Here is a 25,771-nt window from a genome sequence, read left to right on the forward strand (position 1 = left end):
AGCGATAGCATTGTTCAGCTAACACAGTGAGGTGCAAATTTAACTAAATGAGAGAATAATGTGAGAGGAATTGGTGTAAACAGTTGCTGAACTAGCTAAATGTGCTATTATGAGACGCGCTAGCCACCAAATCTGCAACTACTAAGCTTCTAACCAACCATAGATACGGTACCTGCTTAGGATATTAAAAAAATATTTTAGATATCAGCCCGATATCTAAAATGAGTTGACTTTCATTTAAATTTGCCCCCAAAGTAGTTGTCGGCTTCTGATCCACCATCCTTTTAAAAATACTGTGCTGTATTCTGGGAAATTTTTGACCAAGGCCAGGCTACTAGGCACATCTTGTGTATCCTTGCTCAGCTAGCTAAACAGCTAACAAACAGAGAACAGACGCCTCGGTAGAACATGAACATTGGAACACCCCTTGGTGGTTCCTGATGACGTATCTCCACCTAGGCAACCGGGGCGGGACCAAGAAATTAAGGCAAAGTTCCTTGGCATTGAGAAACACCCCAAAACTCTTTCATTGTTAAGACTCGCTGTCAGTTTTTTACTATTTTACTCGCAAAGTGAATACATGTCAATGAAGAGATACAGACATGGAACAAACTGCACAATTGTTGTTTCAGTTTTCTAATGCCTAAAGTCTACGTGATAAATGACAAAACTCAATTCTGTGTCAGTGTGTGTGTACAGACTTCCCTGGACAATCGAGTAGTGGTAGTTTGTTGTGACTGTGTGGTCTTGTTCACTCGCTCGACTGATTGTGTGCTGCTTTCTGATATTGGAACTGGAGTGCTATCCCCCTGAACAATCTACTACAACCACAGGTCATGTTTCCTGCAGTTGTTTGTGCTCATCAGGTTGGGCCAGTGTTTTTTTATGGTGTGGACTCAGTTCATCACTGTATAACAAACAGCTCAGTGATTAATGTTGGGCTGTCTTTCCTTTTTTTTTCTTGTTTCCTAGTTGACGATTCACCCAAATGCACATGACATTTAAAATAAATTCTGATTTTGTTTCTCTCTTTAAGGCTTTGTGCTCCAGTAATTGTGATTACATGACTTACTATAATGTAGCCTAACGCTTCAACAAATGTTGCACAAAACCCAGACAGTGCAATCTGCAAAGTGCACGAAAGCATTGTGCACATAATGTGTAAATGATAAGAGCTGTCTGTATTTATGTGTCAGGAAATGGAAAGTCTTGCTCTGAAGTTCATAACTCATAATATTCAACAGTAAAAAAAAAGTATAACACAGGTAATTGAAAAATTATCAGGGATTCTTTGAAGTGCTTTTTTTATAGTCTTGTTTAATCAGAAGGCCATCCTGGTCCAGAATGATATGCTATAACAGCAAAGATATAAATCATCACATTTTTTTCCAACACTTCTGCTGACAAAACTCCAATGGGTCTTTTCCTTTTTTTTTAATGGGACATAAAATAGAATATTTGGACTAGGTTTTCAAAGTGAGACATAAAAGAGAGTTGTGTCTGAGCTTTGGTGCAGCCATTTGGAGCAGAATAGCGAATCAGATGCTGGATAGATATGAAGATATAATGTATCACTTTCACCATGACACTTATCTATCATGATTCCACCAGTCCATGAATATTGAGACACAACACCAGTAGAGGCCTCATCCTAAATATCTTGACACAGAAGAAGCTAAATCTGACCAAGAACATATGAAAGCTCTCATTCACCTGTTTTATCAATAAATCTGGTCTCTAGTATAAATGAATGCATTGTGAGTTGTTCTCTGTAGAAACAAATTCTCTGGCGCTCCTGTTTCAGGAAGTAGACGTTAGTCAGATGGGAAGGCAGCAGAAAACAGCAGGATTCTGAGTCTGACGGTGGCACAGGAGTTAAGTGCTCGCCCCGTAACCGGGAGGTTGCGGGTTCGAGCCCCGCTCAGTCTGTCGCTGTCGTTGTGTCCTTGGGCAAGACACTTAACCCACGTTGCCTGCTGGTGGTGGTCGGAGGGACCGGTGGCGCCTGTGCTCGGCAGCCTCGCCTCTGTCAGTGCGCCCCAGGGCAGCTGTGGCTACATTGTAGCTCATCCCCACCAGTGTGTGAATGTGTGTGTGAATGGGTGAATGACTGGTTGTGTTGTAAAGCGCCTTGGGGGGTTCTAGGACTCTAGAAGGCGCTATATCAAATACAGGCCATCTACCATCTAATATACATGATATTTGGACATCTCTCCTCTGATTGGCTAACAGCAACACAACTTTTCCTTTGACTTTGTTTGCTCTGCAATGTTGATGTTTTATCTCCACAAATAACACAATCCTGGAGTTGCTAATGCTAACAGTTAGCTTCTACTAGCTGAGATGTTGTGTGCTTATTCCTGGACACTAAACCAACAGCTTTCCCCGTCCCAAGCCAAGATGGGTGAGTCCATGAATGCTAATTTTCAGTGTTACGTATCTGAGTCTTTTCTAATTCGAGTGTTCCTCGTCTATTTTCTGTCAGAAGCTAACAACAGGAAGTAGGTGTAGGAGACTGTTTTCACGTTCAGACTGCATGAAAAACTCAGAGTGATCAGACATATTTAAAAGGGAACAAGTAAAAATTGGATTTCCCAGTGAACTTGGTCTTTAATGAGAATTTGATTGATAATTCACCACACCGTTGTGTTTTTTACTCTACTGATGGTGTTGTGTATGAAACAGCAACACGGGGAAATGCAACCGACTCTAATGGAGACATAAAGGGATTTAATGATGCACGGTGAGGCTGCCGCACATACATAGCTGCTGGTGAAAGATTCATCCTCCCACTGCACATCACAAGAGAGCCATCCATGTCACCAACAGCACAACCAACAAAACCCCCGTTTTCCACTTTCTAATGCCAGCAGAAAACTATTTTAGACAGGTCCTTCCTATTATTTCGGACCAGCATGACAACAGAGTAAAGGGACACGGCAAGCAGCAGGCTGGGAATCTTGGAGGGAAATGTCTTACCATGGCTCCCTCTGGTAAGAAAAGGCATCCTGTTGATAGCAATGGGAACAGTCCCATGCTTATTATGAAAGTGGTGGACATGGTGCGTGGTGCTCAGGCTCGAAGACACACGTGCCGTTCCAGTCTGGATGGGAAGCAGAGTTAGCACGGTGAACCAGAACGCTAGCTTTGTATAATAACTCAGTCTCATGCCCAGACTAAACTGAGACCAGCTGTTCCGCTGTCCGAGCGCGGGATTGGCTGCAGAGAGTCTCCCCATGTGTGTTAGATCCACGAAGGCCCAGGAAAGGCGACTGGTCCAAGCTCAGGCCTCTGATGGTTGAACCTGGAGACAGCAGGGCATCTCACTACCAAGTAAGGCCCATTTCTTCTGCCCCCCTCAGCTGGGTTAGTCACTCGTTTTGAGAGGCGATGGATTGAAAAATGATCCCGTAGATTTGTTTGATAAAAGAGAATCAATCTAAAAGTAATGATCAAAACAACTCAAGAGTTACTAACTCATCAGTTCTTGATGACGTCTCACCAGAATGTCTCGGAGAAAACAAGAACGGATTAAAAAAACCTCCCAAACACATTCTTCCAAAAGTGAGTGAGACGTACCCAACGTGTAGGGAGAATAAACATCCACGTAAAGACTAGAGATGAATCCAAATGGAATTTCAAACCTCCATGCTGCTCAACCGCCACATTTAGGTGTGAAACGCAGCAGAGCAGATTTTCATGTGATAAGAATTCTGATAAGAGTCTCCATCGCCCACAGGTAGAGCTGGAGTGCAGCTGAGTCTGCCCACTAGGAAGGGAGCCTCTCCACCGCAGCAGAAGATGGAACACGCTTCAGCGGGAAAATGGATCATTTCATCAAAGGAAAAATCAAAATGTGTGCAAACAGGGGTGCAGCGAAGAAGGTTGGAGCTGGAGCTTTTGTTCCCCTTTTCTAACCCGGGGAATGAGAAGAGAATGGAGACAGTGAGAGGAGGAGGGGGGTGTAGAAAGAGAAAGAGGAGAGAGGGAGCAGTATCTGCAGCAGCAGCAGCGCGGTAAAGGAGAAAATCCTGGAAATAAATAAATAATTTGTCAGCAGCTCCTTTTTCAGTCCCTCGTAAGTCGCCGCAAATCCAACAAATGGCAGCCGCTGGCGTGATGGAGATCCATCAGAATGCAGCCGCGGCAGTTTCCTGTTTCCAAATGAATGCAGGATCTATCGCTCACGCTCCACCTGCTCAGACTCATGCAGTACCGACCACTGCTGCATTCCCCTCACTGCTGCTGCTCCTTTTTCCCTTGATCCTCTCCAGTTACCTTGTCCAGATCCGCTGCCTCCGATGGAGGACGTGCCCCTCTCCCCCCACCCTCTCTCCTTCTCTGAGTGTCTCTGTCTCTGGAGGAGGGCAGGTGGTTCTTCTCAGATCAGATGGCTTTGATGGCAAAGGCAGAAACGAAGCTGCAAACTGCTGCAGGAAGAGATATGCTAATCAAACAACACCAACGTATCCTAATAAATCCGGGATTGGTGAAATTCCAGAACAGCCTAGAGCCCCGTAAAAAAAAAACAAAATAACAAAAAAAAAAAATCCTTTGCCTCGTAGTTGTGGTGAGACGAAAGCAAGCTAAAGGAGCTCTTCTGAAGGCATACTGTAGTCAGGGTCTCTGATCCAGAGAGGCACAGCATGCGTCTCTCTGTGTGTGTGAGTGTGTGTGTGTGTGCGTCTGAGAAAGTCTGTGAGCAAATGAGTGAGGAGGGTGAGGGTAAGAGAGCGAGGGTGGATGGATGGGAGAGCGATGGTGGGAGAGGAGGGAGACACAGGAAGAGAGACGGTGAAAAAAGAGAACAGACTGCAAACACTCCGGGAAATATTGAGGCAAGTAAATGGGTTGTGTGAATAAATACATGCTGGAGAATTCACTGGCTTGCAGGTCCTGGCAGGAACACGTAGGAATCATGCTGCAGAGGAGGAGCCTGATTTAGGTGAGCTGTCAGAGCCGGAGCAGAAGGAACTGGAGGTTTTGGTACAAACACGCTTCTAAAATAAAGATCCTGCAGCTGCATTAGATGTGAATGAAGAAGGAGCTGTAATATGTGTCACACAGATGTAAAACAGCTCGCCATATTACAGCCTGAGCAAGTTCTAAGTTAGGATGTGCCGTCCCTTTAATCTGCATCAGGATTCACTCTGAAAGCTGCCTCTTCCCAGCTGTCGAATCATCATACCTCTGCTGCTTCGTAAATCTATCTGCTCAAAGCTCTCCGTCTGACGTGTTCACCTCGCCTGTCTCTGTTTGCTCAGAGGTGCTCATACTGCCTAACCATGCAGAACTCATTCATAGCCACAGCTGATCTGAGGTCAGAGACGCTGGCCACGTCGGGAGCTTTCTCTGGTGGCTGCAACATGACGGGGAGGTGAGACCGATGTCCAGACAGGAGCAACGCAGCGATGAGACACGTGAGAGACAAAGTGGGGAGGAGGTGAAGAGAATATCGAGCCAAGCAGAAGAAAGAGAGATATGGTGGGGGAGCAGGAGGGGAGGGGTGAGTGGGGGCTGCAGCTGTATCAGCTAAATCACGGTCGATAGAGATATCAGCTGGGCTTGCCTGGTCGGTTGAAAGGACACGCATGGAAACAGGAGGACAGAGGCGAAGCCGTGCAGCACCACCTCTCATGGTGACAAGAAGTCGACGCAGGCCATTACTCAAGGAGGGGAGGGGAGGTGCACGGGGTGAGGGTGGGGGGTAGGGGTGGAGGGTGATGGACCAAAAGGAACAGAGGAGGGATTCATGCTCGACACTCTGGAATCACAAACAGCATGTGGATGTTCATCTGTGGCTCTTATTGATTCTAAATAATCTGATGGAGGATTTCTTCCCTCTGACTTTAGATCCTTCATGTTTTCTGTCTTCTGAACGCTCCTCGTTAACCTTAACGAGGGTCAGCTGATTCTAACAGGAAGTGATGGTGGAGACTAAAACCTGCTTATAACATGTAGATCCCGCTACAGAATACACACACACACACACACACACACACACACACACACACACACACACACACACACACACACACACACACACACACACACACACACACACACACACACACACGCAGAAGTTGATCTTTTTACTAGGTCAAATAAAAATATAAGAACGATGCAAAAGAATAGGTTTTATTTGACTAACTTATTTTTTTAAGTGAATCTGATTTATTATTATTGGTTTTTTAGCAGCTTCTGATCATAACTAGTTATTTTTTGTTCAGTTTTATTACAGAAACACACATTTACTTTTGTTTCATGTACAAATGTTTAATTTTTTGTTAACCGAGCTGTTGTCCTTTTGTGGGTTTCCCTCCTAAAAAGCCATTATGACTCACATTCTGTTGTTCTGAAGTGTTGAGTTTGTTGTACGAGAACATGTCGTGTTTTCTGCTCTTCTGAGATGTTTGGTAGTGAATTCTGTTTTGTATTCGTTGGTCCTTGTGTACTTGTCACTGCGCTTTGCAAAAAAAAATATCTAATTTTTTCTTTTGCCAATGTGTTTCTGACTTTGTTCTCGTGTTTCATTGAACAACAGCAGCCATGCAGAAAAATAACGCTAGCTAGAAATCCCCCCTTGCAAAGACACAGTGAGAATAAAAAACAACAACAAAGTATTTCATGTCCAATAACGGTGAGGTCTGTGTACCAGAGGACAGAGTGGGATGATTTATAGCGGGCGACTCATACTGTCAGCTCATCCAGCGTGCGATCATTTTTCTAGGCAACGATGATATCTTGGTGAGAGCTGTCAGCACTGAAAGGCTGGCCTTAATCAATTTATGGGCTGGAGGGTTGTTCAACATGAAGGAAGTCATGTGAGATGGAGCAGCCTGAGAAGGCTAACCTTGTGCTGTCCTTGGTTGTTTGATAAGTTGGGCATCCTGCTCAGCTCTTCCTATTAATACACATTTTAAATACATTTAAACACAAACTTGATGTATGTTATTTAATAAAGGACATTTCAGTCTGTTTCACTTGAACTTCTGTAAGTCTAGACTCATATTTTAAATCAATTTCCACCTGGATTTACCCAAACACACCCTTTCATTTGTGTGCACTTACATATATTGTAACAAATAAGCTTTAAATATCCCTGTAGAAAAAGAAAGAGCCAGGAGGTATCGCCTAAACCTGCAAGTAACATGATACGAGAAGACATGCACGGCATTTTGAGGACTTAAGAAACCTAAATGTGCGTGTTTGTTCTCAGGAGGATTGGTGAGAGAATTTTTCACAGACATCCAGTCTTGCCCCATGGGGGTAAAGTAGCAGGATTAATCATAGCACTTTCAGATTAATTACTCATAATGCTAGCATCTTCTGAAAGGCATGGCCTGCAGTTGTAATGTTTGGTTGATTTCATTAATCTCAAAGCGACAACACCTAAAATAAACGTGGCTTTGAACAGGGAAAGGGAAAGGGGAGTGCAGTTTCTCCACTGGAAGTTACTGGCTTAAAATAAAACCAAAAACTCACTTTTACATTTTCCTGCTACACTAGTTATGGAGTCCATTCTAACGGAGATTGCGGATGTGCATATGTGAGTAAAAGAGTTACAGACTCTGTAAGCTACATCTCCATTCAGGAGTCGGATCGGGGGGGGGGGGGGGGGGGGGGGGGGGGGGGGGGGGTGGTGATATGCTCCAGTTGCCCGCGCCACACACCTTGAGTACACATCGATTCTTCACTGTTTGAAAGGCAACTTTGGTGTCTTGGCAGACTGCATGCTCTCATTTAAAGGAACTGTGTTTGTGGCAGCAGGATGCATATTGCAGGCTGCACGTGGCGCTTGCAAAAATAGATTCCATTTGCTTGTTTAGCTGAGTTTACTAGCCCCAGCATGGTTCCGGGAAAAGAACGAGCAGCAGCGATGCATACAATCCAGGAAAATACCAAGAACAAGGGAGGAAAGAGCAAACAGTTCCTGCATGTTGTTCCTCAGATTGGTAAAAACAGATGAATAAAACATGTGGCCAAAGTTGAGGCAAACAAACTCGAGAGACTTTTCTCTTGACGGAAGTAGTTTTCCTGCTTAATGATCTGATCACATCATTTGGACAATAAGCACCCCCCCCCCCCCCCCCCCAAAATAAATAAATAAAACATCATCACTAGGATTGCCACAGAGGCAGTTTTGTGTTCGTCTCGATCTGATGTTCTTGCTCATTATATCAACATTAAAGGTTGCGGATGCAGAAATGCATAAAGGACGCCACAGTTGCCATGACTATGGCTGGAGGAGCATGCAGTGATTCAATCTGTTTAGAAAACTCTATAAATCTAAAGGAGTTGGGTTATTTCATGGAGTTATTCAAATGTGAAAGGCAGTCTGTTCATATTAATGATTAGACTGCATTATGCTCTATGTGTAGGCTCTCTAAACAACTGACATGAAAGTAATTCTAACTGAATCTCAGCTTCAAAGTGCGGTAATTAGTGGAGTCACCTTATAGCCGAAGGTCCTGAAGTTCGCATGTTTTCATTTCCTCTGAGCAGTCTGACGTTTGCGTTCACAGAGCAGGTTCACTGAGAAACTATTTTTTACTTATGAGTTTTGAAAATCATCATCACTCTGAGTTTTTCATGCAGGCTGAACATGAAAATGTTCTCCTACACCTATCTCCTGCATTAGCTTCAGATAGAAAATAGACGGGAAAACACTCAGTTCAGAAAAGCGTGACCGATCTGCACCAACCTGTCACTTAAAGAGCAAGTAGCGCCTAAATGAACTTTTTTTTACTGATAACATGTGTAGGTGAGTGTCCAAAGGTGCTGTACACGTGTAATCATTAGTGTGGCAGTTTAGTGTAACATACTTTAAATTTAATATTTCAGCCCAAAACCATAACTATTTCTCCATCTTCAGGTTAAAAACTGCTCCACATTTATGTAGAACCAGCTGTGGCTGATGGCTAAGCTGAAAAACGTGACGTTATCAGCAAATTGCCATGTGGATGCACCGCAATGGTCTCCAGGTGAGACAGCCGCACTTCCACCTGGCTCCGCCTCTCACCTGCTGATTTGACACATTAGCGCTCTGAGCCGCTCGCCTCCTTGAAAAAAATGCCCTCCTCCCCTTTTCATCTAATGATCGCGGTTAACGGAAATCCTCCAGAATGCTGCACAATCTGTGTCTGCTGTACTGAGCGGTAAGTCTTGTATGAGTGCGTGCACGCGCGTGTGCGCGCGCCTCTTTTAGAAGCGTTTTGCTAACAGGAAGTGTGGATGAAATACGTCTCCACCCGTGCCTTAACTCTCACTTTAACGTTCATGAACTCACCCATCTTGACTCACAATGAGGAAGTTGTTCATTTAACATCCAGGAAACAGCACAGAATGTCTGCGCTAGTAGAAGCTAACCGCTAGCATTAGCAACCCCACCGCACAGCAGGACAGAGCACAGTCAGTGGTAGAGCCATGTTGCTGTTAGCCAATCAGAGGCATCCAAATATCAGAAAATAAGACTCCAAATCCTGCCGTGTTCTGTCACTTTCTCTTCCAGAGTTACTTCTACATGCTCAAACAAGCACACTTGAGCCTTCCACACTTTTGTCCTCCGGTGACAGACCTCACCAGTGCGGCCGGCATGCAGCGCGCACTCCACTGTTTTTGCGGTCGGTAGATCTTTTAGAACTGCAGTTCAAAGGTAACTCATAAGGTGAATGTAAATGAACCCAGGTAGTAGGTTTTCTTTAGGATTGAGAGGAGATGCAGGAAGATAATAAACGGAGACAGGACAGAAAAATAGTCAAATAAAAACAAGTTTGTTTTTGTACCTGGTGGTTACAACAAACAGACACCATTGAAGGTAATCAATGAAATAATTATTTAAATGTTTAGAGCGGGGGTGGGGGTGGGGTGGGGGGTGGGAGGCTGAAGCTAGATGCAGAAACTACTGTTGTTAAAAGAGACGTTTAACTTAGAAAATGTGGGCACAATTTTAATTGTCAAAAACTCCAGCGACATCATCATCAATGACTAGTCAAAGTCGACTTGATTTTCATTACTTGACATCGACTTAAAAAAAATAATAAGTTATGCAACCCCTACTAGAGACCACTGCAAATGTATTACAAATATGAGTAAAGTTGACCTCTAGGGGTTCAAAGTCTGCATAAATAATTATCTCCAACATCGACAAAACGGTGAATTTATTTTATAGACCATTGAAGCCTTTAATCAGCATCCTTTAATGTCAAAGGCATACCTGTCCCTACCTGTACAAAACTAGACCCTTTCATTTTAAAACACAAATCTACTAAAGATGTGTAAAAATCGTGATCTAGGATCATGCATAAAGACCAGGGAGCCCCGACTAGGTTGTACTCTTGGGGCAGCAGTAGCTCAGGTGGTAGAGCGGGTTGCCTCATGATCAAAGGATGAGGATGGGTCATGGGTTCGATTCCAACTCCCGCCAGGGGTATCCTGCTGTTGTGTCCTTGGGCAAGACACTTCACCCAACTTGCCTGTGTTAGTGGTGGTCAGAGGGGCCGACGGCGCCAAATGGCAGCCTCGCCTCTGTCAGACCTCCCCAGGGCGGCTGTGGCTACAAGTAGCTTACCATCACTAGCAGTGTGTGAATGTGAGAGTGTGTGGAAGCGTCTTTGGGTGTCTAGAAAAGCGCTATATAAGTTCAATGCATTATTATTATTACTCTGCACTTTAGTCATGCTTACTGCAATTAGACCTTTGATGAGATCAGCTGAGAGTGGAAACAGGAGACAATGTCTCAGTGATTAATGTAATTATGGGTTTATACGTTCATATTTTGCTTGGAAATATCAGACTTTATATTTCACACTGACAACGACATGTCTCTGGAACATCATAAATGACTAAGATGAACTTGTATTCGTCTAGAATAGAACAGAATAGACTTTATTGATCCCACAGTGAGGAAATTCACTACCTACAGCAGCACAAACACTTAGAGAAAAGGAAGATGAAAAATAATAAGATTACAGGTGAATACACAGAGGCAGTAAGCTATTATTATAACCGTCCACCACTAAAAACAAAGAATAAAAAGGAAACTTGTGTTTTCAGAACTATGCAGTTAAAGGGACACAGACATACTAATGTACACCCGGTATTGCACAAGTATTGAACACATACTGACTATTGCATTGATGTTATTGTTTAACAGGATGATGCCGGTACCAGTTAAACTGAGGAGTTGTACACTCTTAGTGCTGAAGGGATGATTGACCTACAGTAGCGTTCACTTTTACATCTTGGCTGTCTCAGTCTGCTACTGAAGAAGAACTGTTTGTAAGAAATTGTGGGCCTCTTTCACAAGGTTGGTGGAGGTTCTCAGTTACCATGTTTAAGTCATCTTTGATACCTTTCCTCTGGAATTTTAAGCAAATTATCTCTAACTCGTAGCAAAGTCGTTGGGGCTGCAGGGTGCAGGATAGTAGCCCCTCAGGACCGAAGCTTGACTCGTGAGTTAAGACATAAGTAAGACACTTTGTGCGAATAAATCATGCCAGTACAATTTACTCAACAGTCTCACAAAGGTCACAATTTCTTTAAAGTGTAATGGGCTCGACACACGGGAGGCGACATCACCTCTCCTCCATTCATTTTCAATGAGACATGTCCGACAAAGCGATAATCGCGGGTCTCCCTCCTACTAAGCGAAACGCGAAAAACGTGCGTGTGAAATTTAGCGCTCGTGCACGTGTCGTGCACAGGTGACCCAGCGACGCGATCCCAGAAAGTTGAAACATTTTCAACTTTTCATCGCTGTCGCTCGGACGAGGACCAATCAACGGAGGTTTCGTTCACTGACCAATGAGCGGACAGGATGCTCCGTACATCTCCGAGCAAACATGGAGGAGAAGTTGATTATTGTTATGTTTTATATAGTAAAATCACAAGTAAGATTTCACATAACTCTAGCAGCACCTTGTGAAACATATCTACCACTTTTTAAACTCTGAACCGCTTAAATAACCTTAATTCCCTCCAACCTGACACAGCCAAACAAAACAACGAAAGTTTCAATTTCGCCATGGAACAGAACGCTTAGACGGCTTTGCCGCTGGCCGCGGGTCGCCTCCCGTGTGTCAGGTAATAAAAGCAACAGCGACGAATTTTGCTGATCGCGGTCGTTTGTCGCCTCCTGTGTGTCGAGCCCCTAATAGGGCTCGTGAATGTGACGTAATCTCCGACGTGGCCCCTGTTGGCGGTCTATGAGTTCTGACTTGTTGCTTGTTACTGACAACAGTGCGCTCAGTCTCGTTCTTGCGGCTTAATTTAATCTATTATTCATACACAACCATGGTAAATCGTTGCTGTGTTGTGGGATGTGTCTCAGCCCCCTCAGGTCACGGGAACATGCCGCCTGCGTGATGCAGCTGTTCCCAGCCGAGAGAAGGAGAAGCCTAGTTCACAGAGTTGAAATGGTCGAACATCTATTAACATGAGGCCCAGGCTGAGGTCTTTCCCAGAGCTAGCTCCCGGCGCTAGCTCGTGGCTCTGATGCTCATTAATTATTCATAATTTCAAGCATTTAATTACTTAACAGAAGAGTTACAAAAACATTCAACCCATCACAGTTGTCATGAATGTAAACCTAAAATGGTGTAGAACCAGGCTGTAAACATGTTTAATTCTGTTGTAAAATTAGCATTTTTAACATGGAAGTCAAGTGTTGGCACTTCCATGTTGGGAGCAAAGCCAGCAGCCTTAACTGCTCCCTTGGTTTTTAACGCAAGTTGCCTTCCCACCGGGAGCGTTCTGGTCCCGTCAGTTCACGATACTAACAAATAATGACAATGCATGATTTTGCCTGTTCACATGACAACAGTTAAGGAGATAGGGATTGCATTTGTATAGCACCTTCTTAGGTTTCTACAACCCCCCAAGGCTCTTCACAACACAATCAGTCATTCACCCATTCACACACACATTCACACGTTAGTGGGGATGAGCTACATTGTAGCCAGAGCTGCCCTAGGGCACACTGAGAGAGGGGAGGCCTGGCGTACACAGGCGCCACCGGTCCCTCCTACCACCACCAGCAGGTAAGGCGGGTTAAGTGTCTTGCAGCATTTTCTGGTGGGAGCCGGGATCAAACACGAAACCTTCCGCTTACTGGACAACCCGCTCTACCTTCTGAGCTACTGCTGTCCCCAGAAGCACGGCAGCATGTATGTGGTTAATTTGCTGTTTCGTTTACCTCGGCTACGGAGGTGTCGCAGGAAATGATGTAATTTTCTTACTAAGTAGACAGCTGGAAATCTGCACATAACTTTTCTTTTGAACATTTCCAGATGTTTTACACTGCTTTTGCATTTGAGTTCCTGTCTGGCCCAACAGGAACTCTGAACTGATGAGCTTGATGTGTTCTCAAAGCCTAGAGCACAAAAAACAGACTCGAAGCATAAGCGATGCATGCAACTTATCGGATGGGTCCAAAATGAGATGCTTTGCGGTCGGTGGAAACACACCAGCCACTATAACGGTGGCTAATTGCTGCGTACTATGCTTTACGTTGATTATGCAATAATTTTGCATCTGATGGAAAGGCCAGGTGACAGTTACTTACTGGCTTAAGTTAGTGACATTTGTTTATTTGGACCATGCTGTGTAGAAGACACAATATTTGATCTGTTTTTATCACTGTTTTTATTGTTTCTATATTTGCACACATTCAAATACAGTGGAAAAATAAAAACAATGAAATGTTTTATTTGCTGCTCACATTTAACATTCAAACCTTTGGGCTCCATCAGCAATCACTCGTTTGCTCACTCTGACATTTTGGATAATCACGCACTGCCGTTGTGTTGCACGATGGAATTTTCTCACCCATCAAATGTGATTCATTGAGTTGTCAGGAAAAGAACAGTCAGGCCATGGACACACACACACACGCACGCACGCACGCACACACACACACACACACACACACACACACAAACAATGAGGAGTTTGACTTTAACATAAAACCCTAGAGTGTAAATTTTGAGCAACAGGTAATAAAGAGGGGGTGATTTTTGGAAACCAGTATTAATTTGTCATACCTTCCTACACATGAGCTCAGCTCTTAACATTAATTAACATCATATTTCATGTAAGTGGCCACAAAATGAGTGAAGGGGTGGGATTCCAGACCAGAATGCACCGCTACTTTGCTCTTTGCAACACTGGCAGAGTGAAAAGAGACAGAAAAACAGTATGATCAGATAAAAAACAGGAGTTAATCTCAACTGTGTTCATGTGTTTCCAGCAGCATGTGGCAGCTCTACAGAAAACATTACTGGAACATTTTAGCATTTTAATTTGAACTGTTGGATACAACAACTTTCTCCTGCAATCCAAATAGTACAAACTAAATTTAACAAATGCACATTGGAGAGCCAAAGAGTGTAATATGAAAATTGGAAGGATAAAATGAGACGCTGGTCTTTCTACTGTCTTATTCTTGCTCAAACCCTTTTATCATACCTGACACTTTTGGACTGTAAATTTAGTTTAAGTTTTATATCGGTTCTGACACAACCCTCTGCGTTTATCCAGACTTGGGACCAGCACAAGGAATGCTAAAAATAATCTGTGACTTGTCCAGGTGCAACTAACCTGTAAGGGTCTATGTAAGGGATAACAATATTAATTAGTAATGAATGCCTGTAGTTTACTGCCTCTACAAAGACCCCAAATGTAAATAAAACCAGTCTTTCCTTTTTTGTCAGTGTTTGGTTTCAGGGATTACAGGTGAAACTAGAAAATTTAGATTATGGTGTTGAAGTCCGTTTGTGTCAATAATCCAGCTGAGAGATCATCTAAAGGCCCAGGAACCCTTAGCAGGTGTGCTGGATTCATTGACTGTGTGATACTTTAAGTCTAGAATATTGAACCTTTTCACAATAGTTTAATTGTCTTAGTTATTGAATGTGAGGTTGTCATCAGCTGTAACCCCGGCTTTCCACAGGAGCCGTCAGCAGCACGTTACTGCAGCAGCACGTCTTGCTCGCGTAAACTGCTGCTTGGCCCTTCCCACGAGACGCAAAGCAGCAGGGGAGCAGCTGTCACCGACAGAGCACGAAGTCACACGAGTGACTTCGTCAGTAAACACAACAACAAGCAGGAGAAAACTACAACATGGCTCCAAAATGTTTGTGTTTTATGTTCTGTCCGTTTTATAGTCGCCAATACAGACCTGAAAAACAAAGGAGACTGCTAGCTAGGTGATAACTTCTCACGGGACCCCACAGCTAGTAACTTTTTTTAAAGTAAAGCAGCCGGAAGGAAGTACGTTTCTTTATTCTGAAAATCTCGGGAGCTTTGCTCCGTTTCCGCGTCCGATTTCCTGTCTTTCCTTCCCCAAAAATGTCGAACTTGACCCGTTTCAGAGGCATCACGCGTAGAAAATAGAACCGGCGCGTAAGGGCCGCGACATGCTGCTCCTGAGACGCGGCCGACTCGCGCTGCTGACGGCTCCGGTGGAAGAAGGGGTTAGTCATAATCATCAAATAAAGGCTGAAATATATTTGTTTCACCTTTCAAGTTGAATTACTGAAATAAATAAACTTTTGCACCATTTAAAAACATATCCAGTTTCACCTGAATATGTCTAAAACAAGCCATATCAAAAAGTCCCAGATTGTGATATCACAATAAGGGAAAATAATATAGAACCTAGGGATGAGCCGGATACTCGTTTCAGACGAGTATCCGGTACGGATAAAGCACTTTTGACGAATATGAGCATTAAATGAGTAAAACTCATACATATCTGTAATCATGCTAGGAAAATCCTCATTTTCAACTGAAAAAGACTGAAGTCCAAATTTTCCATGGGAAAAGTTTATAGTTTAGAAGGGAAATTTTGAAAATGTCCAAAAAGCATTTATTTGAGATTTGAGGCCGAAATTTTGAGACTGAGTAACAAATGTTTATTGCATCGTTAGTCACAGCACCGTTGGGGTAATATCCTGCATATAAATTATAATGTTAGAAATAATAATAATGGCAATCATCACCATTCATTCATGCAGTCTAAATATGCATAAATGCATGTCAATTTAAATGTTTATATTAAAGAATGCTGTCAGTGAAAGGCCACATCACCCAAACACTCCTGCTCAAATCTGATGTCTGCACATCATCTGGTAGCCATTGAGGTATTTGCTGATCAGCACTTGTAGAAAATCACTCAGATTTCCATAAATAAACATCTTTAAAAAAAGTAAAAAGAAACGAAGAAAAAAAACCTGATATGGCCCGTTATTTGGTCTGCAGCACATCTAAAAATACCGTCTAAAAATGTCCAGGCAGCGTTTTCCTGCGTTTCCTCCTTCAGCATCTGCTCCTGCCATCCCTACATGTGAGACCGTCTCCACTCAGACTCTTCTCATTAGCAGCTCGGCGATTATGGAACGAGCTGCCAAATGCTATCAGATCAGGGGTGCCCCTCTCTCCCTGTAACAATCTCCTGAAGACCCTCTCTAGCTGCGAACACCATCTCGCTGACACCTTTAACACCAGACTCACACTCTGCCCTCCTTTACCTGTTCTCAGACTTCAAATAGATTTGGATCTTAACTATCGGGCCTGTGTGAGACGATGGGACGTTGTTCCTTGCTTGTAAATTCACTTTGGACAGAAGAGTCGACACAACTTGTAACAGCTTTGGGGGTGGGGGCTGAATACAGCACAGTGGCTAAAAAAGGGAAGAAGGCAGTGATTGCTGCGAAAAAGCTTTAATCATCCAGGAAAGCATTTTAATCCATTTCAGCTCTAGATATGCTCATTGAATCCGAGTCCCACTGTTAGGTCTAACAAAGGAATATCACTTGTAAGTAATTAGAATAATTAATAACTTTGGAGATAAATCAGAGACCAATTACAAGACTATGTTGATATGAAGGCAGAAACTGCAGTAATTACCTTTCAGATCTGAGCCATTGACTATCTGAAGAGTTTTACACACATTCAGAAATCCATCATCCTATTTTGTTTTTCACACCAAGGATAAAAACAATTTCCTCCAGCACTGAACAGGAGGAGAAGCCAGAATAACAACAACACAGCTATAATAATATCACTGCTAGTAAATTATTGAATTCAGAACAATTATATCATGTTTCACTGAATAGAGGACACTACCGAGAGTTTAGATGAACTGAAAAAAAACTTCAATATTTTTATTATCAAGAGCGTTTGAAAAAATATTTATGTCCTTGGAGGTTTGGCCTGTTTGTGCTTTTTCATCGTTTAAATAATTAAGTGTTTAAATGTTTAAACATCAGACAAAGACAACCTGAGTAAGTACAAAATGCATATTTAAATGTTTCTTTTATTTGTCAAGGACACACACACACACACACACACACACACACACACACACACACACACACACACACACACACACACACACACACACACACACACACACGTTGTGACGTATTGTTTAAATTTTCTTAATTTATTATGTCTCACTCTTCTGGGAAACAAGCGTGTGTCTGAAACAGACTAAAAGTCGTGTTTTAGGTATATTTACACCCACAACAAAGAATGAGATTTGCTCTTAGGGCTCTTTATTATGAGTTACACAAGCTGGCCAAAAAAAAAGTTGTGACCCACAGGAAAGGTCATTCATTATAATATTTCGTTGGACCGCCATTAGCTTGACTACACACACATTAGCTGTGCAATTGCTTTGATAAGTTTCTGCAACGTCACCAGATTTATCTCCATCCAGTGTTGCATTCATGTTTCACCAAGATCTTGCATTGATGATGGTAGAGTCTGACCGCTGCACAAAGCCTTCTCCAGCACATCCCAAAGATTCTTAACAGGGTTAAGATCTGGAGTCTGCGGTGGCCGATCCGTGTGGGAAATGATGTCTCATGCTCCCTGAACCACTCTTTCACTATTTGAGCCCGATGAATCCTGGCATTGTCATCTTGGAATATGCCCGTGTCAGTAGGGAAGATGGAATAACCTGGTCATTCAGGATATTCGGGTAGTCAGCTGGTGTCATTCTTGGAGCACATCCTGTTGCTGAACCTAGACCTGACCAACTGCAGCAACCCCAGACCATAACACTGCCCCCACAGGCTTGTACAGTAGGCACTAGGCATGATGGGCGCACCACTTCATCTGCCTCTCTTCTTACCCTGATGCACCTTCACTCTGGAACAGGATCCATCTGGACTCATCAGACCACATGATTTTCCTAAATTGCTCGAGAGTCCAACCTTGATGCTTTCTAGCAAACTGAAGCCTTTCCCCCAGTTTTCTTCACTGATTAGTGGTTGTCATATGGCTACACAGCTGTTCAAATCTCTTAGCATTGTGTGTGTGTGGAAATGTTCTTACTTTCATTATTAAACATAGCACTGAGTTCTACTGTTGTTTTTCTTCTATTCGATCTCATCAAATGTTTAAGTGATCACCGATCACGATCATTCAAGAGTTTTTCCAGCCACATTTCTTCCTCAAAAACGACGGTTCCCCATTATCCTTCCAGTTTTTAATAAAGCGTTGGGCAGTTCTCAACTCAATTTTAGTCGTTTCTGCAATCTCCTTAGATGTTTTCTCTGCTTGATGCATGCCAATGATCTGGCCCTCCTCACACAGACTCACATCTTTTCCACAACCACCAGATGTGTCTTTCCACATGGTTGTTTAAAAAATGAGAAGGAACTCATTGCACCAGTTAAATAAATGTTAAATAACTTGTTGCAGTTGAAAGAATATTGCCCATGCAGTAAATGTCCAATTGGAGGCTCCTACCCATTTGCTTATGAATCCAGGTGGCGACTTTTGTTTTAGACAGGCAGTGTAGAAACCTCTCTTACATCTTAACTAGAGCAATATCATCATTGGGTCTGAACTCCTGGTAGAAAATGGAAATAAAAACACATTTTCATGAATTATTTGTTGAATGTGGATGAAAGTTGAATCAAACCAAAAGCTATTAGCCTGACATTTGAGTGCATCATTCAAGGTGAAATCATGAAGTATTGTGTTCCTGCCTCAGAGGCTGTGTGCTGAAGACAGAGCTGAGTGAATCAGATGAGATAAGAATACATACATGTGCCATGAATATATCATTATCTGCATTACATCCCAGTCGGAGAAATAAAATCTGCACCAGGGAGAGCAGCTTACTTTACAAAAGAGGGAAAGCTTAACAGATCTTCTTATTATTCATTGAACGGAGTGGAAAGTGAGAGCACAATCTATCAAAATGAACTGAGTAGAAAAAAAGTAGAGGTTTTCTTTTGCTGAGCACGCAGAGATGAGCACTTTGTTGTACAATGACCAGGGTATGAGCCAGGAATAGAGAGGAGGTGACAAAGAAATAAAAAGAAGTGGAGAGTAGGAGAGAAATAGACAGACCCCTGGTGCATAGGATACTGTGATGCTGATTAGCTTTAACCTTACAGTTTGCAGGTTTATGAGTGAGGAAACACTAATGTACACTTGCTGCTACATGAAATAGCCAATCGTAGGAAGAGCCCTTCCAGCCAATCAGAGATGAGAAAGGCGAGACCTTCCTCAGACATCCTACGATTCCAAATGACGCTGGATGGTGTGTAGATGACAGCTAAAAAAAGGCTTTATAAAATACTGACAGTTTATCTTTGGGTGTTTTTGAACATTTTAATTAGAATTATTGACTAAAATCAGTTAAAACTTATTTGAGAATATTTAAATGCATGTCATTTTTTTTTCCTAACAAATATATAAAGATGTAACCTGGCAAGCCGTCCTACATGTGTGAATAAAGTCTGGCCACGACCCATGGACGGAGCTCAGTTGAGGGAAGGGTGGCTTTTGTACTCTCTCCTTACGCTATTGGACAACAAACAACGTGACATACTCACCGATACAGATTTAAGTCATCGGGGCAATCCATACACTGTTGAAGAAGGCGCAAATACATCCTTTTGCGAAATAAAGGACTTAAGTATCTCCTCTTGACTCAAATAAAAGTCTAAATAAAGTCGATGCCAAAGCCACTTCAAATGAGCCGCTGCCTCCATCTTGTTGTTTAGCTCAGTGCAGTGCTTAATTTTTAAATCAAACGTTCCCGGAATGCAAATACTGATGTCAAACCAAAGTTCACTAAAGGTAAAACATGGGGGGGGGGGGGGGGGGGTAATTAAAACTGCGCCCACATTTTCAAAGTTAAACAGCCTGCTTCAGCCGTCTCCCCCCTCCCCCCGCGCAGCGGCCGCAAACTCAGTTTCTGTTCCTCACTTCTGATTACCTTCGATGGTGTCTGTTTGTTGCAACCACCGGGTATAAAAACTAACTTGTTTTTATTTGACTATTTTTCGGTCCTGTCTCTGTTTACTATCTTCCTGCATCGCATCTCAATCCTAAAGAAAAACTGCTACCTGGCTTCATTTATATTCACCTTTGAACTGCAGTTCTAAAAGATCTACCGCCCACAAATATAGCGGAGTGTGCGCTCCACGTTGACTGCACCGGTGTGGTGAATTCACCAGAGGACAAAAAAGGTGAAGCGCTCCGCTCCACAGCAGCAAAACGCATCAGGCACAAATAAATGACAGAAATCATAAAAGGATATAAGCCTACATAAACGATCACGTTTTAACTTTGTTTCTGGGGTGGCGACACTTTGAGAATGTTACTGTGGCCGTGCTCAGGATGCATCTGTCTGGAGCGCGTCAACGATCAGAGCTCCCCTCAAAATAATCCCTGGAGAGTCCACATAGATAATGTAACATAAGTAGAACCAGATCATTTTCGGGTTCCCCCTGGGTGTGTAAGCTGAGGGCTTCCAGGAGCTCCCTTTAGCTCACCTGTAATTCGAATCCTACATATAGCACAAATTTGTCACGTGATTTGCCAGATCCTAGCAGACAGTTGCCGGAACGGTCCTTTCAAAATAAAATAGTTCCCAGATCTTGTTCCGGCAAGATCCAGTTCAAATTAAGCCCTGGATCAGTTGCATCATCCCACCCAACAAGCTGATAGAGTGATTGGCTCACCAAACCGATTGAGTGCTGTAATCACAGACGTATATACATAGACGCCCCGTGGACTGGCGCTGTCTATTGGAACTTCCGTAGTGGTTGGCTGCCATTTTAGATAGATCTCCATTTTGCCCCCAGTGCATTCATTTCTATTGAGGAAAGGGCTTGCCCAACTAAAAACACATGTTATTTACCTTTTTCACAAAATCAGACACAAGGTTTGGCATGATAATTATAATATAAATATAATTACACAAAATTAATAAAAAATAAAATTTTAATATAAAATCATATCAGGTAGGCTACAAAAGTCACTAGTAATCCTACGTGATCTGTTTTCAATAGTACGCCAGTTGTTGTTACCTTAAAATGCACAACAACGGGCATAGTTGCTCACTCTAAACTTTGGAGAGTGAGGAGACCCATCCAATATGGCGGCGAGGCTGTTACGCTATCCAGTGCCCAATGGGGCATCTACATATTCATGTCTATGGCTGTAATTGGCCCACCCAACAGGTTGATTACTGTGACTGGCCCACCCTGCTGATAGATGCCTTGCAAGGTCAGGCACCTTGCTTCTGAGGACACTGTCCATCCTTGGTCAAAGAAAATGGTTAAATGGAATTGACTTGCATCACGTGACCGTGGTGATCACGTAACGTCATGTGACAGGGAGATAACGTTGTATTTTTTACGTATAAGTTTCAGCCTTTTACTTTTAAAATTGTGTATATATTGGTTAAATAAAATATCTAAGCGAGTTATTACCTACTAGCCACCAAAGCAACAAGTACAAAGCAACTAACCAACCATAGATAACTGCTTTGAATCTCAAAAAAAAAAAAACATTTCAGAAATCAACTTGATAGCTACACTTAGTTGACTTACATTTGAATTTGAAATTTACCCCCGAAGTGGCTGCCAGCTTCTGATCTGCCATCCTTTTGAAAATACTGTAGTGTATTCTGGGAAATTTTTGACCAAGGCAAAGCTGTTAGCTAAATGGCTAACAAACGGAGAACAGAAGCCTCGGTAGACCATGAACATTGGAACACACCTTGGCATTTCCTGATGACGTATCTCCTAGGCAACCGGGGCGGGGCCAAGACATCAAGGCAAGGTTCCTTGGCATTGAGAAACACCCTGTTATTAAATTCTGCAGCAGCATCGGGCTGCCCAGGGATGTGCCTGACTTTAAATTGGCTTTACAAAGGAGGTATATTGGCTGACCGATATATTGGTCTACCCCTATTATCAAGTGAGTAAATGAAATCCATCAAACTAGAAAAGTCCAAAATGATTCTTTCTTTGGTTTGTATAGTTTTATTCTTTTTTTAATGTTTTCAGAACACACTTGGTAGAACCCACTGCAATGATTCTGTTGTCCTGAAATCTCTATAAAGAACAAATCTAATTTCACCGAGCAGTGCATGGTGCCTGAGTGAGTGTGTCACTTTGTCTGTGTTAGAGAGACAGAAAGTAAGAGATGAGTCAAGATAGAAGGGGGCTCTGTATTTGAAGGCTTGTGTGTGTGTGTGTGTGTGTGTGTGTGTGTGTGTGTGTGTGTGTGTGTGTGTGTGTGTGTGTGTGTGTGTGTGTGTGTGCGCGTGCGTGTGTGGGTGTCTTTCCTTTATGATGTAAACTGAATGTAACCTTTCTCCTCTCACACAACTCCTGCAGTAGAGCCTAGGAAGCCCCGGACCGTCCCCGGGGAGCCGGTATAGACTAGCATTCATCTGAGGCTCAGCTGCTGCGTGGTCTTAAGTGTCACGTAAAAACCCGCCATGTTCCCATGAAGAGTGGGGCACAGAGGGGCAGTCTGTGTGGGGTAGGGACTGACCACTTGGTAATCAAGTCTTGCATAATGTGAGTCCCAAAATTGGATGGTGCCTGCGAGATGCTGTGCTGAATATTACTTTGAAAAAAAAAGAAGGGCGAACAGAAGCACTAACTGCACTGTGAGGCCGTTTATTTAGTATCTTAAAACACCCACAGCTCTCGTTGTGAGCAGAAGCACTGAGCCTCTTGGTAAGCCTCTGACCCCACTTTTACACCATTTATTGCCATAATTATATGTGCTCTTGGTTACTTCACCTGCAGGCACATCATGATTGCTGCTACTTCTTTAGTTAGTGACAAAGCAATTTTCAAAAAAAGCATTTTTTTCAATAAATAGCCTTTAAATGACTATTATTTTTAAATGCCCTCTTAAAACAAAGTGGCTGTTATTATAAAAAAGAAACCCTCCTCCTATAATGCAAATGAATCCCTCATGGAAGCCACCGTTCAGGCTGCAGATGCGCTCCACTGCTGAGCCTCCATCCTGCGATGATGGGGTCCTAACATGCCTGTGGCAGTTCAAATCAGTCACTGCACAGAGGCTGTTTCAGGCTGAAATACAGCCTTCCAGATAGCTATTCATAGGCAATCTTTTAGTTTTACTGTTTGTTTAAAATACTGCAACAGAAGCTTTTCTCCCAGGTCGACATTTATGACAAAGATACTCAGATGATGCTGTCTGTTTTTGCTTTTTCTTAAAAAATGTTGCTTTCACAACTTTTCTACAAGGAAAACACGTTCCTCATCTAATATTTGTGTTCATTCATATTCATGAGCAGTGGGATGCTGAACAGGGATGAATGAAAACAAGAGATGCATTGTGTAAATGACTTGAAAATAACTCAACAACAAATCACTGATCAGTTGAGCAAACACCAGGTGTCTAACTTCTAAAATATAAATGCTTAGAAACTGCTTTCAAATCAGAAGCACATATTAATTTAGTTTCCTTGTGATGAACATACAATTCATCAATTATATAAATGCCATATTTTAGCAATCCACCAATTTAAGTAAAAGGCAGCCTTTGCCTCACTGTAAAACCAAACGTTGAAAATAATCAAATATATTGAGTAAATGAAACTCATAATTTTAACATTGTTTTTAGAACTCAAATGTGTTGAATTAGTTCAACTTTTTCATTGTTAAAAGCAACGTGTTCCTCTGGTGTCCGTGAGGGCGCACGGTGGTTAGCGTTCCTCCGATGTCCATCACAGCGGTGGGTGGGTAGTGAGTGGGTGCACTTTACCGGCTTCTGGGGACGTTTGTTATTTGCAATTTCATCAACTCAAAATTTTTTATGTAATCAGTTTCATCCAAAATTTTGAGTTATTAAATTATCGGGTTTTACAGTGATCAGAACAAGAGTCATCTCAAGACACAGAGAAAACATTACAATTGAACCTAAACTGCTATTGAGTTCAGTTCATTATTCCATTTAATTAAGTGTCCTATGAAAGAAAACCCAGCAATTTGGATCAAGTCACTGACTTGTGTCACTGACTTGAGTCAGGGACTTTAGAGTGATCCCCATGCTAAACAAACATGTAGCGATGGTGGAGAGGAAAACTCCTCTTTAACAGGTGTTAAGAGTGAGCAGCCATCTATCCTGACTGACGGGAGGGTTTGAGAGGACAGCAGATACTCTAAATAAATAAACAAACGTGAACTGGTGTAGGAGTACTTTCTAGGTGTTGAACATGACAAAATCTGCTGCCAGAGATAGTTAAAAAACTTCTTTTAATTATTAATTTTTTCAAAATTATGAGCTTAAATTCTATTCAGACCTTTAATGCTGCAAAAATAAAATGTACAAAAAATAACAAATACATTACATTACAGCTTTTTTTCAGTTAAAGCTTGAAGTAAGTTTCACGAACTGCCTTTTAAACCTTTTTTTACAGAATTAAGATTACTTTAAACCCCCCCCCACCCCCATCCCCATTTTTTAGAGAAATGTCACGTATGTGTCTGCATTATAATTTCATCCTGATTCGTGCATCCACCTCCAAGATTACGACACACTTCCCTTTAGAGTGCTGCTGGTCAGACACGCTTTCATCCTTCTGCAGGGAAGAGCGGGAGCGCAGCGCTCCTAGGTAATTTACACAGCTCTATAACACAATGAGTTCTTTCTGCTTGAAGGAACGGTGGAGGGTGTTGACAATGAGAGTCGAGTTCACCAGCATAATAGCATTCAATGAAGATAATTTTTAAATCACTGACACAAATATTAGCCTTTTATAAATACTTTGGCTCAATAGCTGCTGCTTTCATGGCAGTAAAACATCTGCAGGCTACAAATGAAGTGTAAAAAATGACTGCCACTTACTCTAATAAAAGTAATAATAATAATAATAACATAATAATAATAGTAATAATAATAATAATAATAATCTTTCTCTCTGAAAGACTACAAAAGACTACAGAAACAGTTCACGGATCACATTTATTGAGTTATAAATTTATTATTTATGTATTTATCTTCACTCATTCATCTTCCTAACCACATCATCCTCACTAGGGTTGTGGGAAGTCCTCAGGAGAGAGGTGGGGGACGCTCTGGACAGATCTCCAGTTCATCACAGAGACACACAAAGACAACCAGTCACACACTCACCCACACCCAGACTAATAAGTCTCTGATCCACTAAAATCTGTGTTGTTGGTCTGTGGGAGGAGGCAGGAACAGCTGGAAAATCCACGCACACATGGGGGGAACATGAAAACACAAAGAAAGACCAAAGCTAGGATTCAAACCTGCAACCTTCTCACTGTTGGGGACAACAGTGCTACACACTGCTCCACTATGCAGCTGGACATCTGAGCTACTTCCAAGGCATTTGATCATTTCCCAAAATTCTGTGCATTTTTATGTGTTCTTTATTGTGGCGAGCAGGCCATGCCCAAGGATCCCATCACTTTCTGCCAGAGGTTCTCAGTAACCGCATGAGCAG

The 25,771-nt window shown here is 42.5% G+C and overlaps 1 protein-coding gene across 6 annotated transcripts in view; it reads right to left on the reverse strand.

The window, feature by feature from the left end:
* Nucleotides 1–25,771, reverse strand: part of nrxn2a (neurexin 2a) — a 143,027-nt gene that overhangs the window by 43,207 nt on the left and 74,049 nt on the right. The window contains exon 1 of one of the 6 annotated variants that reach the window (XM_015960743.3): nt 2,980–3,385. The exons of the other annotated variants lie outside the window; for them this stretch is intronic. Within the exon in view, the coding sequence (XP_015816229.1) occupies nt 2,980–3,238 (259 nt within the window). The 5' untranslated portion in view covers nt 3,239–3,385. Of the gene's footprint in view, nt 1–2,979; nt 3,386–25,771 lie in introns of those variants that run through there. 6 annotated transcript variants of the gene reach the window in all.

The sequence above is a fragment of the Nothobranchius furzeri genome, chromosome 10, assembly GCF_043380555.1.
Source record: "Nothobranchius furzeri strain GRZ-AD chromosome 10, NfurGRZ-RIMD1, whole genome shotgun sequence".
Taxonomy (NCBI): domain Eukaryota; kingdom Metazoa; phylum Chordata; class Actinopteri; order Cyprinodontiformes; family Nothobranchiidae; genus Nothobranchius; species Nothobranchius furzeri.